The following is a 21,568-nucleotide window of genomic DNA, read 5'->3' as shown; positions in this document are numbered from 1 at the left end:
TGCCAACGCGTATCTATCCACCTTATAATGGCGGATAAAGGAAGTAGGAGTCGCCCAGGTGGCTGCCTTGCAGATCTCTTCCACTGAGGCCTGCCTTGTCCACGCTGCTGATGTAGCCGCTCTGCGCGTGGAATGCACCGTGATGTTGGATGGAGGCGTGAGGTGATGCGCCAGGTAAGCTCTAGTTATGGTTGACCGGATCCAGCACCCAACTATAAATGGAGAAGGCTTCAGATCCTTGTTTGTGGGATGGAAAGACACAAAGAACGCTTCGGTGCGCCTGAAGATGGCCGTCTTGGCCATATAGATCTTAAGAGAGCATCTTACGTCTAACCTGTGCCATTTGCGTTTGAGACTATGAGAAGGACTAGGTCAAAAGTTCGGTAGAGTGAGATCTAGAGACTGATGAAAGGCCGAATTGAGCTTTGGAACAAAGGTGGGATCAAGTCGAAGGACCACACAGTTTGAGTGAAAGGTACACAAGTCGGAACGGATGGAAAGGGCCGCCAATTCTGAGACCCGTCGTGCAGACGTGATGGCCACCAGAAAGGTTGTTTTCAATGTGAGGTAATGCAGGGAGGCCGACCTGAGAGGCTCAAAGGGTGGTCCAGTGTGAAAGTCAAGGACTTTGGTTAGATCCCACAAGGGGAAGCGGTGAATGACAGGAGGGCAGAGATTAGATGCACCCTTAATGAAGCGGCGTACATGAGGGTGCAAGGAGAGAGGCTCATCCCGGTGCAGAGAGAGAACCAAAGAGAGAGTCGACAACTGCCTCCGTAAAGTGTTAAGCGCGAGTCCTTTATCTAGTCCCTGTTGCAGGAACTCCAAAACCTGGGGGACCGAAGCCTCCAGGGGCAGACTGTCTCTAGAAAGGCACCATGTGCTGAAAGTCTGCCATGTTGACTTGTAGATTCTATTAGTGGCTGAGTGTCGAGAAGCCTGAATAGTTTGAATTACAGTCTCAGAAAGGTTTGCCGCCCTCAAGACCGCCTGCTCAGTCTCCATGGGGTTAGGCAGAGCCAAGATAGGTCGGGATGGTGAATGGATCCCTGGTGCAGAAGGGACGGTATCATGGGGAAATGCCATGCTGGACCCACTGAGAGGTTGACTAGGTCCGTGAACCATGGGCGGCGCGTCCAATGGGGGGCGAGTAGGATGAGTTCGGCCTCTTCCTTTATCCTTTTCTGAATGACCCTCTGTATCAGGGGGAAGGGAGGGAAGGCGTGTTTATGTAGCTAGAACTATGTTGGCTTTTTTGGCAGCTGATACACGCTGCTGGCTCATATTTAAATGGTTGTCCACTAGGACTCCAAGATCCCCTCCCTACGTGGTCACAGGTCTCATTGTCCAACTAGGTGTTCTGGCATCTCCTTGGCAACTCCCCTCAGTCTCTGGCCAGCACCTGTTGAGATGACCTTGGTTCCCATGGGACGGTCTGATCTGACATTCCAGACTACACACACACACACACACACACACACTGTGTGCGGCAACCTGAGAAACGGAAACATGGCTGCAGCAGGCCAAAACCATTTTGAAGTTGACACCGGGTTTGCCAAAAATGAAGTAAATGCTTGTTTTCAGCAAAACAAAAAAGTCATGCTAATAAAAGGGAGTCATCTGAAAGTCACATGACCACAGGGGAGGGAGGGAATGGAGGAAGACCACCAGAACTTTGAATCCAGGTCATAAGTACCCTTCAAGGGAAGGTCCATCATAACTCGGAATGTTGCTAAGTGACTGATTTTTAAGTTGAGGTCTATCTGTAATGAACTGAACCTTTGCGCTCATTAATGTGTGGGCAGGGGCATTGCAAAATCAACGCAGAACCTTCCTTCACAATGTTAAGATTCCAGCCCAGTTTTCAGAAGGAGCTTTGATCTACTCCGAGCTAAGCAGGTTTATATCCTTTTTGTAGCAGGTTGTCACAATGGCATTGAACAAACAGTCCAACAGTTTAATGGGTTTAAAATACTAGCTGGCATTGCAACCGGTTTTAAAGAGGGCAAACAATAACGTTTTGCAAATAGCAAACTCTCCAATGGCAAAACGACCTATCTTTTTGGGAAAAAAACATCCAGTGCTTTCTGATATAAGAACAGTGAATTAATCTCATACTACCCCAGACTCTTCAAATGAGTATAAGAAAGAAAAAAAACTGGAATTACTGGCTAACTACAAATTGTGCCATGAGAATGACCTGCCTCCCCAAGACTTGTCTCAATCCCACTTTAACTTGCCACATCCCAGGTCTCCTTTGACTGGCTCTGGAGAGGATTAAAAAGGTGCATATTTGCATTTGAAGTGACACTGAATGGTTCAGTTGAAAATATCTTAAGACATTATAGGGCACAACAGAGGTGGATTGCTCCTGGTTCGGCTGAACGTGCAGGGGCAGTGGCGGGAGGCTCTGCCCACCCACTCGGACGCTTCTACACATGGGCAGAAACATTGCGCATGCGCATGCAAGCACAAGCAAACCGGTAGTAAATTGGTTAGTAACCCACCACTGGGGCACTACTATTATGGCCCGCTCTCAAGTGAATACCAAGGTAGCTGTTGAGAACGTTCGTTTTTTTTTGCTTTCCAACGTGAACAACTTAAGACCTCAAAGCACTTCGACGTACATTTCAACAAATATCCAGCAGTTTGTACGGTAGCTCCTCTGGTCACATACGCTTCGGACCATGGCCAAATAGGGTCCTGACCAACAAATTCACAATGTTTTTGAATCTGGTCATGAAGACATACTCAGGTGGCAATCAAACATGGCCGTGGCCAATTTCCCCTTCCGTGCCATTGGCTGCACAAGACTTTTGCTCCCACTGCTAGGAAATATTTTTTCAACAATCAATCAGAAATTAGGTTCGGCTCACGACCAAATCACGTTGTGACCAAAGTTATGGAACAAATTATGGTCCTGACTAGAGGTTCTACTGTATCCCCAAGTGTTTGAACCAGAATTTGTAAGATTAATGAAACAGAATATTCTATGACATGCTTTGAAAAAACAAGAGACTTCTACTTCAAACAGAAAAAAATAATAAGACAAGAAATTGTATTGAAGCCTGGAAACCATCAAGAAATATCAGGGCCAATAAAGAGGTTTGGATGGGGGACAGAAAAATTTAAAAAATAAATAAAAATTAGCAGTGGAATCTAAAAATAAAGCCCATCAGCAAGAGACACATAAAATGTTCAAACTGAATATATTAAAAAAAAAACCATGTACCTTGTTTGTTGTATAACTATCCCAAATAATTAATTTTCCATCTTGGGAAGCACTCACTAGTAACCTAAAGATAACAGTAAAATAAAACGAAGAACAAGACAAACAAAATATGTATTAATAGGTTAACCTTGTATCTTCCTCTTCATGGTTTCAAAATTGAAAGTTCAAAGACAAATTCCTGTGCATTCTCTAAGACACCAATTTCCCTTTCTCCAACTTGTGAACCACGCAGCTTAGAGCACAAGCCAAAGATATGAGGGCCACATGTTGAAAAGCTAGTGTTGTATGAAATCCCAGCCAATTCTTCTCCAACCTGATGCTGACTATCACGGCATGGGGGCCAGGTTACCTGAAAAACCTTCTCATCCCAATGGGGTTGGCCTGTCCCACCCAACTGGCATAAGGGGCCTGTTGCAGACCCCATCGATCAAGGTATTCAGCTGGCGGAGAAAAAAAGCCTTTTCTGCCCTGGCTCCTGGAGCATTGTGCCATCCCAGCTAAAATCCATATCTACCCTCTTGGCCTTCTGAAAGGGCCTGAAGAATTGGCTCGGCTAACTGGCCTGAGGCCCCAATGGGGCAGTGTCAGAGATAAAACCCCACCTCCTCCCTACGGGGACCTTCCCACCTTTGTCAATTTTAAACCATTTTTAGTATTCCTATTTATTACAATACAATAGCAGAGTTGGAAGGGATCTTGGAGGTCTTCTAGTCCAATCCCCTGCCTAGGCAGGAAACCGTTCCAGACAGTTGTTGATAGATGTTGGCTATCCAACATCTTCTTAAAGGCTACCAGTGTTGGGCCATTCACAACTTCTGGAGGCAAGCTGTTGCACTGATTAATTGTTCTGTCAGGAAATTTCTCCTCAGTTCTAAGTTGCTTCTCTCCTTGATTAGTTTACACCCATTGCTTCTTGTTCTACCCTCAGGTGCCTTGGAGAATAGTTTGACTCCCTCTTCTTTGTGGCAGCCCCTGAGATATTGGAAGACTGCTATCATGTCTCCCCATGTCCTTCTTTCTATTAAACTAGACATACCCAGTTCCTGCAACCGTTCTTCCTATGTTTTAGCCCCCAGTCCCCTAATCATCATTGTTGCTCTTCTCTGCACTTTTTCTAGAGTCTCCACATCTTTTCTACATCGTGGTGACCAAAACTGAATGCAGTATTCCAAGTGTGGCCTTATCAAGGCATTATAAAGTGGCATTAACACTTCACGTGATCTTGATTCTATCCCTCTGTTTATGCAGCCTAGAACAGTGTTGGCTTTTTGGGTAACTGCTGCACACGGCTGGCTCCTATTTAAATGGATGTCGACTAGGACTCCAAGATCCCTTTCACAGTTACTACTGTTGAGCAAGGTACCATCTATACTGTACATGTGCATTTTGTTTTTCTTGCCTAAATGTAGAACCTTACTTTTTTCACTACTGAATTTCATTTTGTTAGATAGTGCCCAATGTTCAAGTTTGTCAAGATCCTTCTTTTATCCTATCTTATTGTTTTAATGTTTCCTATTGCTGCATTTATTGATTGTAATCCACCTAAAGTTGCCTCTAGGCGAGATGGGCAGCATGTAAGTTCAATAAACAAACACATGTCATATTGGCTTCGAGTCGTAATCCAACTAAACTGGAGGACACCGGGCTGAAGGTGCCGGTGAACAGGATTAAAATCCAGATAAACTGACAATTAAGATGAGGAATCAGGGAGACCAGTGATGGCTAACCTTTTCCGGACCGAGTGCCAAAGCACGTATGAGCATGCGTAAACACACCCCGTCCACACATGCACAGCAGAGACCTGAAGACCAGCTGGCTGGCGGGAGGCGCGCGCACATGCACAGGGGAGCTGAACTGGGACAATGGCTCACGCGTCCACAGAGTGGGCACTGCATGCTACCTCTGGCAAGCGTTCCATAGGTTCACTATAATGGAGATAGACTCTCTAATATTGTACACTGTTGGTGAAGAGTGGAGAGCCCAAAACAAGATGTAAATAGGTATATCCTATTCACTGCAACAGTGTTTGCTTCCTCCTTTATTTTATTCAGCTACCTGGAAGAAAGGGAAGCAAGTTCAGATTGGATAAGCTTAGTTTCCTCTATCACTATGACTGTTTTGAGGAAGGGAAAAACACAAAGAATGTTATTTGTTTATATTAAATTTAAATGAGTAGTTTCCCAGGAAATGACTGAGGGGGCTCCATCTGCATAACATTTCTAATCTATTCCGTTATGGGATTCTAAAACAGGCAGGAAAACCCTGAACAATAAAACTTCTCGATATATAAAGCTTAGTTCTTAAAAATAAGGAACAAAATTCTTTTCTATCTGCTTAAAATAAGGAATTACTACTATAAATTTCTAACGTTCCATTTTAAATGCTAATCTTCTAAATACTGTTTCTGTTTGCAAAGTAAGTTACTGTAAATACCTATGCATGTTTCTTTTCTTTTCTTTTTTTAAATAAAAGCTATTTTAGGGACAGAAATATAATATTTATTTTTAAACATTGAAATCTAACATCTCGGGAGTCAGACCCCAAATACAGCAGGCCTGTCTTCAAATCACTGGGTTTAAGGAGGCTCTTTAAAGCTTTGAATATGTTCCCAAGAATCTAAATTTATTTTTGCTTAGAGAATTTTGTTTCCATATTAACAGCCTGCTTTTTTCCAATGTTACTATATATCCCACTTAAAGTATTCATACAAACCTTGAATCAGATCCCCAATGCATAGCATAAATTTTGGCTAAATGACCTCTCAAGGTACGCCTTGTACGCATCTGGATTCGACCCACGGAGTCAAGACTTGTGGTGATCTGAGAAAGAGGATGGACAAGAGGCTTTTCAAAATCTTCTCCTGAACCGCATAAGAATATATGACTATATCAAAAAATAACTTATAAAAAATAACTTAACAGTATACAATGCTAAGTCGTTTCTTATATTTGTCGTGCATCGTTTCTTTATTTGAAGTCTGCTGATGCTAAGCTATGGTATGAGAAGTTTGAGATTTTGCATAACATACCAACCCCGTTCTTCGTGACCGGGTATAATATTCAAATCTGGCCAATAACAGATGGCTCCATAAACCACGATTTTAAAAATAGGGCTTAATGTACTCGAATGGAACTAAGCTTGAGGAAATGGTTACAGTCTAAGAAGCCATGAATGCTATTTTGATTTACCGAATCCTTTTCTCAAGCTCCTTTAAACTATTGTGGAAACATACTAGCAGGTCTTTAGACTAGAATCAATGCCGAATAGAGATCAAAACCACTATCTTTTTTCTTAGCCAAGGAACTTCTGCTAAACTGCAGACTCCGCGCATCCATTTTAGACGTTATTAACTGCCTTAGAAAGCAGAGCAGAAAGGAAAAGCAAATGGCAACCCACCTGAGCAAGAGTTGTGTCACTGCATGCTTTCCTTGCATCCTTTAAAAGAAAATTTAAACGATTACTTTACATAACAATGGCTGGAAGGAGTTTTGCATACTTACCAAATTAGTGCATTGATTAAGGGAGAGAGAGATTCATTCTGGCAGGCTATGCCTGGCAAGTAGCAAGCCATTAGGCCAGGGGTCAGCAATCTGTGGCTCTGGAGCTGCATGTGGCTCTTTCATCCCTCTGCTGTGGCTCCCTGTCGCTAGTCAGCCCCACAATTGATAGGGCTTTCGGTTAGGACAGGTAGAGGAAAAAGGATGCCACGCTAGGAGAAGACTCTATGGTGTGGGGGAACTGGATTTCCAGTTGGCAGAGGAAAAAGAATGCTGCGCTAGCAGGAGACTCTATGGTGAGGGAATTGGACTTCAGATCGGCAGAGGGAAAAGGATGGTGCGCTAGGAGGAGACTCTATGGTGGGGGAACTGGACTTTCGTCAGCAGAGGGAAAAGAATGCTGCGCTAGGAGAAGACTCTATGGTGAGGGAATTGGACTTCCGGTCGGCAGAGGGAAAAGGATGGTGCGCTAGGAGGAGACTCTATGGTGGGGGAACTGGACTTCCGGTCGGCAGAGGAAAAAGAATGCTGCGCTAGCAGGAGACTCTATGGTGAGGGAATTGGACTTCCGGTTGGCAGAGGGAAAAGGATGGTGCGTTAGGAGGAGACTCTATGGTGGGGGAACTGGACTTCCGTCAGCAGAGGGAAAAGGATGCTGCACTAGGAGAAGACTCTATGGTGGTGGTAGTGGGATTGGACTTCCGGTTGGCAGAGGAAAAAGGATGCCGCGCTAGGAGACTCTATGGTTGGCGGGGGGGAGAGACTGGACTTCTAGTCGGCAGGAAAAAGGATGCCGCACTAGGAGAAGACTCTATGGTGGGGGACATGGACTTCCAGTTGGCTCCAGAATTGAATGGAGGTGGGTAGGTTTCCAGTTAAGACCTTTGTGGCTCTTTGAGTGCTTAAGGTTGCCAACCCCTGCATTAGGCAAAAGGTTCACATACAGTAGACTCCCTGGCTGCAAATACCTCAAAAAGGAAGTATAAGATTTCAGAAGTCAATCCTGAATCCAAAGATCCATCCAATGGGGCCCTGGGCCCTGAAGCACAGTCTCTTTCAAGACTCCTTCATCCACCCAGGGACAACGTAGTAAAGGAAAGGTGGTTATGGAGAAAACTGCAGAAGGGCAGATAAAATGTCTCCCTGTCCTTTCATAAAAAGACCTTCCTGGGTTACCATGAAATGAGGTTAGAAAGACATATCTTACTCTGATTTGATTCCGGAGCTGTTCTGCCTCCTGCCGTAATTGTTCCAGTTCACTCATTCTCTTGAATGGGTCTCTTCTCGCCTCTTATAGTACAAGTGATGGGAAATCTGCTAAAAACAATTTACAGAAACCAACTTGAATCATGTGCCTGTAATTAACAACATCAACATTTAGAACATTTACAGTCAACCCATCATTACTGCATTCTCCTCGGGCTACATGGGCCCCCAAGTGTCTGGAGTGGAGACTCCAGGGTGTCCCAAAAGTTGCAGCATTAACTAGGCATTGATGATAGGCAATGGCAACATTATAAAATACGGGGGATTAAATTGTATTAATTGCATTTAATTCATTTAAAACATATTTTAATTTAAAATCTAATCTAAGAATTTTTTTTAGCCCCACCAAGTTGTCTTTCCCTCCCCTAGTTTTCTAGTGTGAACCCAGCACATTAACAGCTTGGGGGGGGGGGGCATGTACTTTGATAATCTACACTATGGAACATGTTTTAATGGCTTAAACCATGTGTGTAGTCTCAGCATCATCCCGTAAAAGAAAATAATGGGGGGGGGGGAAACACGGTTAGAAACTTAGATAAACAGAAAATCTTCACTACCTCCATATTGCCTCAGTGTGATAATGCAGTGCAACATTTCAGAAAGGATGAGAATAAAAGGTAATACAAGAAAATAATTTCCTCCTTACTTTTAAAGAAAGTATTTGAAATATATATATATGTATATATAAAATAAGACGACGGACGGGAGAGATGCCGACAGGGGGGGCTTGATTGATACTTTATAAAAAACCCTTAAAGGCATGTCTTACAGCACAGGTGTCAAACTTGCAGCGTCACATTACCGTCATGTGACGTTTCATGAGGTTTCTCCCCCCCCCCTTCGCAGAGCTGGGGTGGCCTGTGCCTGAGGCATCTGGCCTGCAGGCCGCCAGTTTGATACCCCCGTCTTAAGAGTAAGTGAATGAGGAATATTCATACAGTAATCTACGCAGGTAAATTTTACTTATTGACTGCTTGGGTAGCAACCATTCAAAGTTATGACGGTATCGGAAAAGTAACATTGCGAGCAAGGGCCACATTTCTCTCAGTCACACAATCACTATTAGTTAGTGTGCCCATTGTCCTGTGCCCAACCCCCTTCCCCCACCCCCTACCGAACCCACAGAGTGCGCAGAGATTGCCTACACAAGCAGTCTCTTCCTGAACTGATTTTATCTCCAGTGCAGCACTTCCCCAAAAGATGCTAACCTCCAGTTCAAAACCTCAGGAACTGACAAGGCAGGCATTGGGGATGGTCTGTGACGGAGTACGTGTGACGCGCAAATTCTATTTGTGTTGGGTGTGTGAAGCTGGCGTTGTGGAGGTTGCTAGTTTGGAAGTTCAGAGCAGGGCAGCCTCTTCTGAAATAGCCTCCAGCAAAATCAAAGCAGAGTTGTCCGACCGCTTGGCGAGGATGGAAATGTGGCTGGATTTGTGGGCTTGAAGATGCTGCTTTTGACAGGAATTGCAGTAGAGTAGGCATGTCAAACTCAAGACCCGGAGGCTGGATCTGGCCCGCGGAGTGCTTAGATCTGGTCCACAGCCCCCCCCCCCCCTGGAAACAACAAAGACTGGCCTGCAGTGCCTCCGCCAGCAAAAACCCTCCCAACCTCCGTTTCCACTGGCAGAGGGTTGCAGGAGCCTGTTTTCTCTGGCACTACAGGCACCCCCGACACAAATATTGCTGAGCTGGCTACATTCACCCTGGCCACCCCCACCCCCATAGTCAAACAAACCCTGATGCGGCCCTCAATGAAATTGAGTTTGATACCCCTGCAGTAGAGGCTTCAAGCAAACTGCAGGCACTAAGGACTTTTTATCATGCATTATATGGACTTCTTAAAAAAAATACCTAATGCAAAGCCATGCAATAAGGCAAAAGATACTGCAAACTACCACTATGATGAAATCAGAATGGTTTTGTGAATGTTGAGCCAGAAAAGAAATACGAAAAATTAATATTGTATAAGTAATTGTAACAAGATTGCTATGTGCACAAAGAGGGAACAGCAATTCAATTCCACCACAGTGGAAGACTAAATTATAAAATTGACTGAACTTATGGAAAAGGGGAAGTTGACCAGTTTGGTCAGAGGAAAAAAAGTGACTTATTGACTTTTTCTTGAAAGAAGACAGAATTGACAATTTCTGGATTTGGGGATAAAAAAGGGTCACATGAAGGGTTAATACCACTTTATAATTCCTTGATAAGGCCATATTTGGAATACTGCATCTAGTTTTGGCTGCCACAATGTAGAAAAGATGTGGAGACTCTAGAAAGAATGCAAAGAAGAGCAACAAAGATGATTAGGGGACTGGAGACTAAAAGATCTGAAGAACAGTTGCAGGAACTGGGTATGTCTAGTTTAATGAAAATAAGGACTAGGGGAGACATGATAGCATTGTTCCAATATCTCAGGGGTTGCCACAAAGAAGAGGAAGTCAAACTATTCTCCAAGGCACCCGAGGGCAGGACAAGAAGCAATGGGTGGAAACTAATCAAGGAGAGAAGCAACTTAGAACTAAGGGGAAATTTCTTGACAGAACAATTAATCAGTGGAAGAACTTGCCTCCAGAAGTTGTGAATGCTCCAACACTGGAACTTTTTAAGAAGAGATTTGGCAACCATTTGTCTGAAATGGTATAGGATTTCCTGCCTGAGCAGTGTGTTGGACTAGAAGACCTCCAAGGTCCCTTCCAACTCTGCTATTGTATTGAATGATCTATTCTATTCTATTCTATTCTATTCTTATATTATACTGAAACAGGAACTATTTAGAGCTGGTTTTGTTTTCATCCATGCCGAAATGATGTACTCAATAACACAGTTCTAAAGTCTTAGAGTGCTGAATTGGTTTGGTTTCATCAGTGGGAACCTTGACACCCGACCTACATCAAACCATTGGTTTGCTTTACAACTGCAGTGTTCAAATAACGACTGCCGCAAAAACCACGAGTGACCCAATCTACGACTATGGCACTGAGTGCGCAGGCAAGAACATGTGTGCATGCATGTGTGCCAGAGCACCAGAAACCAAAGACATGCTGCCCAGCATGCGCATGCCTGTTTTTTGGGCTGTTTTCATGTTGTAAAGCCCAGAAAACGGCACGGGGTTTGGGGCATTTTGGGGGGCCATTTTCTGGCGTTCTGGTGCCCGCAAAGACATGCCTGCAGGAAACAAGAAGCTGGCAATGGTGAGCGTGCCCAGAGAGAGGGCTCTGCGTGCCACCTCTGGAATGTGTGCCATAGGTTCGCCATCATGGGCCTATGCCATTGGCAGCGCCTTACAAACTCAATTTCCTGCTTTTGATCCTGCAGCTGCCTTCCCAGCCTCTCTGCCATACCAATGAACCCAACCTGGTTCTGCATCTTTGGCCGAATATCATATTATCCACCCAGAATTGCTAGATACAAGATGGATGGGAAGTAAATTTTATAAATAATTTTTTTATTAAAATACTACGCCCACCCACTCTGCGCATATTCTCTGAGGGCCACTCCAAATTTCCCCCCGCCTCCAGTCCTAATCTTTAAGAAATCCATAGCAATGTTGAAAAAAAGAAGAAGATAAGTCTGCCCCTTGGTCAAACTTTAAACCTGATGATTGCATCTGGATATTATAGAGATGAGGGTGCTATTACTTTCTTCGGAAATATTTTATGACTGGAATTGCCCTGGATACTAATGCAGTGGTATCCCCCCATGTTTTGTATTAAACCTGGTTCTCCTTAAAAGATTGTTAATTTTAATTAGTAACTCGGTAAAGGTTCTCCTCGCACATATGTGCTAGTCGTTCCCGACTCTAGGGGGCGGCACTCATCTCTGTTTCAAAGCCAAAGAGCCAGCGGCAAAGGGGGTTCCAATTTTTTCTACTCGCACTTTTACATGCTTTCGAACTACTTGGTTGGCAGAAGCTGGGACAAGTAACAGGAGCTCACTCCGTTACACAGCGCTAGGGGTTGAGCTGCCGAACTGCTGACCTTTCTGATTGACAAGCTCCGCATCTTAGCCACTGGGATAGAGAAATATTAAATGCTCACTAAACAACTTTGGGCCAGTTGCTTTCTCAGTTCCTCCTGCCTCACGGGGTTATTTGGAGAAAGAGTATTTCTTTTAATTTCTCATTTAAAAGAGGAGTATACAAATCGTCATATTTCTCACCTTCACAAAAAACCACAGAAAAACCAAGGACTAAAATTATTCATACTAACACAACATATTGCTATGATCCAGTACTTGCAATGAAGTTTAAACCAGCTTTTGCTTCTGCATAAAGAGATCTATATTATTCCCCACCACAAACATTCAGAGACATGGCAAATTATGCCGACATTAGTCACGGCAAATACAAATATGTACAATATGTTTATAAAATGCTTTTGAAAGTTAAAATATCTAGCTATGTGCATAGAGTTTTACCTATCCAGCAATACATTTTTAAACAGATTCTTGGCTGATCAGCAGAGACCGAGTCTCCTCTTCCCATCATGGACTTCGGAAACAATGAAAGTAAAGTCCCTAGATAGTCATGGAAGAGTTTAAGTTCAGAAAGGGCATTTAGAAACCAAAATATTTCTCCCCCCTGCTATAGATCAGTGATGGCGAACCTTTTAAGCACTGAGTGCCCGAACTGCGCATAAGCACATGCCCAAACTGAACGTTGTGCACTCGCGTTTGAATGTGCACATGTACTGACATGAACAAATGTGCACATGGGTGGACATGCACTCATGCGCAGCAGAGACCCGAAGACCAGCTGGCCGGTGAGAGGCGGGGCATCCCAACACCGGCAGCGTGGGAAGAGGTGAGATTTTTTTTCTTTTGTGAGCTTCTGTTTGGCTGTTTGCAGGGAAACAGAAGCTCACGAAAGAAACGCCACAGAGATCTGATCTGGGGCGATGGCGGGCGTGCCAGCAGAAAGGGCTCTGCCTCCCACCTCTGGCACGCATGCTATAGGTTCACCATCATGGCTATAGATCTGTGATGGTGAACCTATAACACACGTGCCAGAGGTGGCATGCAGAATCCTCTCTGTGGGCACGCGTACCGTCACCAGCTGCTCTTCTGGTTTCCGGTGTGCACATGTGTGCCAAGCAGCTGGTCTTTGTGGGTGCCAGAGCACCAGAAAACAGCCTGGAAAACAGCCAAAAATCAGGCCATTTTCGGGCCTTTTTCAGGCTGATTTCAGGGCCATTTTTTGGGCGTTTTCAGACCCTTTGGGGGGCAGTTTTCAGACCATTTTCGGGCCCAAAAGACAGCCTGAAAACGGCCAAAAAAACAGGCATGTAGGCGCCAGCCAGCTGGTCTTCAGTCATGAGCATGCACACAAATTCCAGTTTGGGCATTCAGTGCCGAAAAGGTTCGCCATCACTGCTAAGGATCAAAGGATTCGACCATATTCTTCCAGCTGTTATCAAGACCAAAGGCAATTCTAACGCTCATCCATTCTTGAGGTATACTTTAAATTTGTAGAAGAATTAGGTTCTTAAGACCCACTCAGTTTTGTTGATGTTAGACATCTATAAAATTAGACATCTATAAAAATAAAAAGAAACCTTATTTACAGGTCGCTTGAAGTGCAACTGAAGTCCTACTACTTGCCATAAACCGCAGCTGGCTGTTTTGTTTCAATTCAAAGGATCAGGCTGAAAACACCTAACCAAAAGCTACACGCCCTCTTTACTATGAATGTTTACCCCCCTGGTGAGGATGGCTGCCTAGATTACAAGGGCCTCAAAGCTTCGCGTCACCATTGCTTCTCGCTTGCAAAATGTCAAAGAGAAATCTTTTGCTGTTTGGCAAAGCCTTTGTTTCTCCAAAAATAAATACAGGAAATTGGCCTAGGTGTGTCCTTGATCTTTAAGGTTGAAGATATTGTGCATAGTTTCAAAGGGCTCTGGAGCACCGTGCCTCCACAGCAGCTAGACAACAAAACACAGGAAGCTCTGGCCCAGAAGGCGAGATTCAGCCTAGAGCCTGGCTCCCCAATTCAGCTCCAGCAACTTCAGAGGTTCCCAACTTTTGAGTACAAAAATCAAACCTCCCTTTAAAAAAATCTTACATTTTTTCCATAGCTTCCCTTCTTTTACAATGGGAGAAGTGACTAGCAATTATAAACATATGGCAGCGATGGCGAACCTTTTTTGGCTCGCGTGCCATAAGTGGGGGAGCGCAGGGGGGGTCGTGTGCGGGTGTGCTGCACCCATAATGCAAGGCGCGACCCCCTGGTGCGCATGCACGCACTACAGGCGCTCCCCCCATTTTTACATGCTTTTTTCGCCCTCCCCAGGCTCCAGAGGTCGTTTTGAGCGATCCGAAGGCGTCAGGGAAGCTCATGAAGCCTCCAGAGGAGGCTATTTTCGCCCTCCCCAGGCTCCTATAAAGCCTCTGGAAGCTGGGGAGGGCGAAAAATGGCTTTAAAAAAGGGTGAACTCAGCTGGCCAGCGCACGCTTGCGCACTGGCCAGCTGACAGGGCAGCGCCTTGCGTGCCCTGACAAATGGCTCCGTGTGCCACCTGTGGCATGCGTGCCATAGGTTCGCCATCACTGCCATATGGCAACAGGTTTCAGGCTACGTGGTACCTCGGTACTCACCCTTAATTAGTTCCAGGAGAGTACCAAAAATGATGGTAAAGGTTCCCCTCGCACATATGTGCTAGTCGTTCCCGACTCTAGGGGGCGGTGCTCATCTCCATTTCAAAGCCAAAGAGCCAGGGCTGTCTGAAGATGTCTCCGTGGTCATGTGGCTGGCATGAGTAAATGCCAAAGGGGCACGGAACATTGTTACCTTCCCACCAAAGGTGGTCCCTATTTTTTCTACTTGCATTTTTTATGTGGTTTCGAACTGCTAGGTTGACAGAAGCTGGGACAAGTAACGGGAGCTCACTCCGTTACGCGGCGCTAGGGATTCAAACTGCTGACCTGCCGACTCTCTGATCGACAAGCTCAATGTCCTAGCCACTGAACCTTAAAAATGATTAAAATAAAATGATACAAATTATTGAGTGCTAAGCAAATTTGTCCCATAAGGAATAATGTAATGAGTCACAAAGCAGCCAACATAGACAACTTCTAGCTTGTGCCTTGAGTACCAAACCAACAATGAGAACCGGGACAAAATTTTCAAAATGCACCGAGTTTCAAAACAGACGAGTACTGAGGCACCACTATACAAATGGATACTCACTTTTCAAGTAGCCTTTAAATTGCGGATCTAGTCATATTCAAGATTGTGAGAATTCAATGTAACTCCAGATCTTGGCTCAGAAATAGATGACAATGGCAACTACTCGTAGGGTAGAAATCCATAAGATATTTTCCAGCTAATTTTGTCTCTCTTGGATGCCCCCAAGCATTGCTCTCACAGATACAGTGCCAAAAATCACAGCTTTTGGCAAGTTCCTTTCGTATCCTATCCCAAGACATTGTGGTAAAGGCAAAGTTATTCCTTGGCTCAAAACAATGACATTCCTCTCCTGCAACCATTTTTCATACATGGATTATTCAGGAAAGGACGTATTCATTTCTTGCATATTCAAAGCCCCCAAATTCCTGGTCCCTCAAACCTCTTTGGAAAGAGACACATTTGAAGGACCCTTAGTTTGGATAAATACTGAATTTACCATAAGTAGCCTAATTCAAGAAATAGTAGATAAAATACAAGGTTTAAAATTTTAAAATTAGTGGATTTCCCTATTTGAAACACAGAATGTAGTGTAGAAGCGTAAGGAATACTTTTCTGGAACGGTATCTCCATATATTGGGCCATGAGAATCGAAATACGTTTGTTTTAAATTACAATATAACGGCACTTTTAAAATATTTTAAAACGTCGTGCAAAAGCTCTGCTAAAGTGCTTCAGATAAATATTTCATAATTTGGTAACATGTCCCATGAGAGCTGTCCTTTGTGGCTGACTGCAGCAACAACTCAAAAATTCAAGTTGAAGTCTATCATCTTTACAAAGGGTCAGAGGAAGGGAAAAAATGTAATCATTCCAGCAACTAAAACAAGACTGCAAAATACTTCTAAGGCGAGTTATCACACGCTCTAAAGTTGAAAAGGCACAATCAGTAGGTTCTTGGGAAAATACTGAATTCATATGAAAAAGACGGCCTTTTTAAAAACAAATAACTGCCACTTATCAGTTTGAAGATTGCATTTTCTAATTGGGGAGGAAGGGAAGATTTTGCAACACAGATACTATTTGGATTAAGCCTTATGCAATAAATCGCATGGCTTTTAAAGATTAAATGTTTATTAGATACATGTACCAGTTTTAGAGATTAACACTTAAGGCTTTCAATGCTAAAAAGCATATTTAAGGGACAACTTTATATCTTGGCAACAACCCCTAAAAGAGACACAGCTGTTTCTTGGCCTAGAAACTAAGAGATTCTTAGAAACTAAGAGGTTTTAGGCCTCTTTTAGACATAAAAGCCAGTGGGGTGAATCATTCTCTTTCATGCCAACTCACCTCACAGGGTTGATGTGAGGAAAATAAGAGGTAATCAATACAATACAATAACAGAGTTGGAAGGGACCTGGGAGGTCTTCTAGTCCAACCCTCTGCCTAGGCAGGAAACCCTATACCAGCGATGGCGAACCTTTTTTGGCTCGCGTGGCATAAGTGGGGGAGTGCAGGGGGGTCGTGTGCGGGTGTGCCGCACCCATGATGCAATGCGCGACCCCCCCAGTGCACATGGACGCACTACAGGCGCTCCCCCCATTTTTACATGCTTTTTTCGCCCTCCCCAGGCTCCAGAGGTCGTTTTGAGCGATCCGAAGGCATCAGGGAAGCTCATGAAGCCTCCGGAGGAGGCTCTTTTCGCCCTCCCCAGGCTCCTATAAAGCCTCTGGAACCTGGGGAGGGCGAAAAATGGCTTTAAAAAAGGGTGAACTCAGCTGGCTAGCGCACGCATGCGCTCTGGCCAGCTGACAGGGCAGCGCCTCGCGTGCCCTGACAAATGGCTCCGCGTGCCACCTGTGGCACACCTGCCATAGGTTCGCCATCACTGCCCTATACCGTTCCAGGCAAATGGCTATCCAACATCTTCTTAAAGACTTCCTGTGTTGGGGCATTCACAACTTCTGGAGGCAATTTCTGTTCCACTGATTAATTATTCTCACTATCAGGAAATTTCTCCTCAGTTCTAAGTTGCTTCTCTCCTTGATCAGTTTCCAGGGGAGTGTAAATAAGACCAAAACCTTCAAAGGAATGTCCTTAGACATGTGGATGGGAGATCACCAGGAAACATTACGTTTCATTGTGGCACAGGGGTTGGACCGGCCTCTCATACTGGGCTTACCCTGGTTACGTAAATGGAACCAACACATCAACTGGAAGAAAGGGTGGTTGCGCATCCGATCCGTTATAACCCGAGGGAGAAGGGAGGGTTTCCAATATTACCAACACTGAACCTAACCTAGCGGCCGCGGTGCAGGAAAAAATTGAGGGGGAGGAGAAAATCCCAAAGGAATATTGGGACCTAAAGGACGTTTTCAATGAAAAATCCTCTGATGAATTAGCCCCTCACCGCACGACAGATTGCAGCATTGAGATCCTCCCAGGAGTAAAACTTCCAAAACCACAGATTTACTCAATGACCCCACGCAAAATGGAGAATTACGGAAGTTTATTGACGAAAATTTGAAAAGGGGGTTTATTGAACCTGCTAGGCCACGTGTGGCCACTCCTGTGTTGTTTAGAGAAAAGAAAGATGGCTCCTTTCATCTCTGTGTTAACTACAAGAATCTTAATAGTATGTGCGTGGAAAATGTATACCCCCTCCCTCTGATGAAGGATATGTTGGCCCAATTGGGTAAAGGGAATATCTTCACGAAACTGGACCTCAGAGGCCTACTAGAGTCAGAATCAAAGAGGGAGATGAATGGAAAACTGCTTTCAACTGCCCACTCAGGTGTTTTCAATTCAGAGTACTCCCATTTGGCCTACAGGGGGCGCCAGCTGTTTTTATGCAATTAATAAATGAAGTTTTACATGAACACCTGTACAAGGGCGTGATGGTCTATCTTGACGACATCCTTATCTACACGGAAACATGTGATGAACGCGTGACTTTACTACAATCAGTACTCAAGAAACTCCAGGCCGCAGAACTTTATGCCAAATTGTCTAAATGTGAATTTCATCAAGAGAAAATGTATAACTTGGACTACTGCATCTCCCACAATGGCATCGAGATGGACCCAGCGAAAGTCCAGACTGTAACTGAATGGGCACCTCCTCGCACCCACAAACAATTACAAAGTTTTTTGGGATTTGCACATTTTTATCGTCAATTTATCCCCTCGTTCGCCATCATTGCTCTGCCCATTACAAATCTCCTAAAGTCAAAAGGGGAGGCCAAGCCTAAACCGGGTAAGCTTTTGAATTGGACTATGGAGTATCAAGCCGCTTTTGAGAAATCAAAGTGACTCTTTGCAGCTGAACCCATTTTAAAACACCCAGATATGGAGACACCATTTATCGTTCAAGCTGATGCAAGTGATGTGGCAGTGGGGGCAGTATTACTTGAAACGAACGCTGATGGAAAATTGCAGCCATGCGCTTACACCTCTCGCAAACTGACAGAGACAGAGAGACGATGGGCTATATGGGAAAAGGAAGCTTTTGCAGTCAGATGGGCTTTGATGACCTGGCGACATTTCCTAGAAGGGGCGAAACACCCTTTTGATGTATGGACTGGTCATAAAAATTTGGAAGCATTGAAGACCACACGTAAGCTATCTCCTAAACAGGTGCGTTGGGCACAACATTTCAACCATTTCAAGTACATTCCGGGGGGGGGGGGGGAGAGAACTTCATGGCTGATGCTTTGTCTAGGCTTCCCCAATACAACTGCTCTAAGCTGAGCATAGTTTACCCAGTCATCCCAGCAAAAAGTGTAGCTGCCCCGGTGATTACTAGAAGCCAAGGCATTTCGAATTTAGAGGTCACGACGGACCTCATGTGCAAACTCAAGGAGGGCCTTGAGTCCGATGACTGGTTCAAGGAACATTCAAACAAATGCACTGTGAAGGATGGACCGGCTTGGGTAGGAGCTAAATTATATGTTCCTGCTGACCTGAAAACTATTGTTCTTTAACGGGCCCATGATTCGAGAATGGCAGGCCATTTTGGATTTGTAAAGACTTTACATCTGGTTGAGACAATTTTGGTGGCTTCATTGAAAAAAGACATTGAGTCCTACATAGCCAGTTGTCCCGTTTGAGCTAACGCAAAGCGCCCACTGGGAAAACTCCAGGGCCTTCTCCAAGGTGTGGCCCGCCCTGAGGCCCCATGGAAGGAGATATCGATGGACTTCATAGTCGAATTTCCAGAGTCTAGGAAATACCGTGATTTGGGTAATTACTGACCTGTTTTCCAAACAAGTTTATTTTGTACCCTGTTCCAAAATCCCATCAGCTAAGTTGTTAGCTAAGTTGTTTATTTCACATGTATACTGGTTACATGGAGTACCTGAACGCATAATTTCGGATAGGGGGGTCCAGTTCACCTCCCTCTTCTGGAAGGAGTTTCTGAAGCTAATTGGCTCCGTCCAGGGGCTAAGTTCCACCCACCATCCTCAGACTAACAGGGCTTGTGAACGGACTAATTCTGTTTTGGAACAGTACCTCTGGTGTTTCATCAATTATCAACAAGATAACTGGACTAACTGTTACCATATGCTGAGGTGGCATACAACAACTCTGTGCACAGCAGTACCGGCTTGACCCCTTTTAGAGTTGTGTTTGGACAGGACTTTGTACCAATTCCTGAGTTGCCTCGAGAAAAACCACAAATTTTGTCCCTCTCCGAGTGGAGTGACCAGCTTCACCAAATTTGGCCCGTGACGTTGTAGGCTGCTCACCGGGCGCACAAGAAACAGGCTGACAAAAAGAGGGTGAAGCAAAGGGAGTACAAAGTAGGAGATCGAGTGTTTTTGTCCACCAAGTTACTACAAACCACCCAGAAATCAAAGAAACTGGGGCCGAAGTATGTCTGTCCTTTCCCTATTGTGAAAATCATTAATCCTGTTTCTGTACGATTGGAGTTACCAAAGCATCTTAAGCAGATTTATCCTGTGTTTCATGTAAACCCGTTGAAACCAGAGCACACTTCTTCTTTTCGTGCGCCCCTACCTGCACCCGCCGTCCCTCTTCTTATTGAAGGGGAGCAACACTTTGAGGTTAAGGAAATCTTGGACTCCAGGAAATATAGGAATCAAATTCAATATCTGGTATCCTCTGACCCTCTATTGACTCACCGACAGTCCCATTCACTTTAATGGGACGGCTGGTGATGCGGCAGTGACTCAATAAGGTGAGGGATGTGGTGGGCAGAAGGTGAATGGATGCCCACTAACAGGCACTGCCATAATGGATCTGAAATGACAGGTGCTCTTTAATATTATATTTATAAGCTGCTTAGAAGGTTTCGCTTTCATTTTTACTGCTTGCCCTTACTCCTCACACTTAAGAGCCTGGTGGTACAGATACATTTATCTTCAAACAATCATACAGCTTGCATTGTATATCGATTCGCAAAACAATGGGATAAAGGAATATTCCTGAACTTTGTTTTATGATTTATCTCATGGTTACTGTGAAATTGTGTGAATGCATAAATGCAGCGCATGTTATCTCAGCTTGCAGAGCTTGGATTCATTGAGTTTACCAAAAATGTAAATATTATAGTATATACAGCCTCGTGCTACATAACTAGGCTCCATTTCATGCTGAATAAATTATTAATGTGTCTTAAACAGAAAACTATCTTTAGATAGATTTTTACTCTAAAAGCATTTTATTAAAATAAATTTGATTTTTTTAAAAAAACCAATTTAAATTTAAAAAATTCGGGGGGGGGGGGGGTTTGTTTTGAAATACATTTTTATCCACCTTATGTTAAACACATCACGAGGCTCTAAGTCCAAGTCAAACCAGAAAAAAAACCAGCAAAAAAACACCAATTGCACTCAGATGACACCGGGATGCTGCAAACAATCATAAATGTTAAGCCGACCGCCAAGTGCCCAAAGTGCAGTCATGTGACCTCAGGGGGCGGAGCCACTGACACTTTGTGATGGTCAGACCTGCCCTTAAGGGTTGTAAAGCACCCTTTCCAAGGTCGTCCTAACTCCAAATTGAATTCACACTCCTGTACCACTGTGAATGGAGCCACCTCTGGGTGGTGCATCCTAGCTTACCTGTTCCCGTGACTCCTCCCCTCGCAACTGTTTTGAAACTCTCCCCTTCCAATGACATCTATGTATGACTTTGGAACATCGTATTCAAACGCCTCTCAGTGGTTAACAACATGCTATAAAATGACTGACAATACAATTAAAATATACACAGTACAAAGTTAAGATTAAACTAAATGGTAACAGGCTGCCTCAAACAACAGTTCTCTTCTTCCTCTGCCTGCATCAATCTCAGCCATTTTCCCAAACAATGGAGACACCATCAAAACTCTCTCCCAGGTAACTAAAGTTCAATGAAAAGACACATTTAATTTAAAATGTAGGAGGGAACGTAAATGTAGCATGGGTTTAGGGAGAAATCAGAT

At 44.3% G+C, this 21,568-nt stretch overlaps 1 protein-coding gene across 4 annotated transcripts in view; it reads right to left on the bottom strand.

Moving 5' to 3' along the window:
* Positions 1-21,568, bottom strand: part of GNB4 (G protein subunit beta 4) — a 50,662-nt gene that overhangs the window by 6,354 nt on the left and 22,740 nt on the right. For 2 of the 4 annotated variants that reach the window (XM_081955565.1, XM_081955563.1), the window contains exons 2-5: positions 7,937-8,046; positions 6,629-6,667; positions 5,945-6,051; positions 3,233-3,296 (exon numbers count right to left, since the gene is read on the bottom strand). In XM_081955565.1, coding sequence (XP_081811691.1) covers positions 3,233-3,296; positions 5,945-6,051; positions 6,629-6,667; positions 7,937-7,993 — 267 coding nt within the window. In that variant the 5' untranslated portion in view covers positions 7,994-8,046. The remainder of the gene's footprint in view (positions 1-3,232; positions 3,297-5,944; positions 6,052-6,628; positions 6,668-7,936; positions 8,047-21,568) is intronic. The other 2 variants (XM_081955564.1, XM_081955562.1) reach the window with 1 other exon arrangement.

This window comes from Natrix helvetica (assembly GCF_964273705.1).
Source record: "Natrix helvetica genome assembly, chromosome: 5".
NCBI lineage: Eukaryota > Metazoa > Chordata > Lepidosauria > Squamata > Natricidae > Natrix > Natrix helvetica.
The sequence above is the reverse complement of the archived record's forward strand: the minus strand, read 5'-3'. Positions and strand labels throughout refer to the sequence as shown.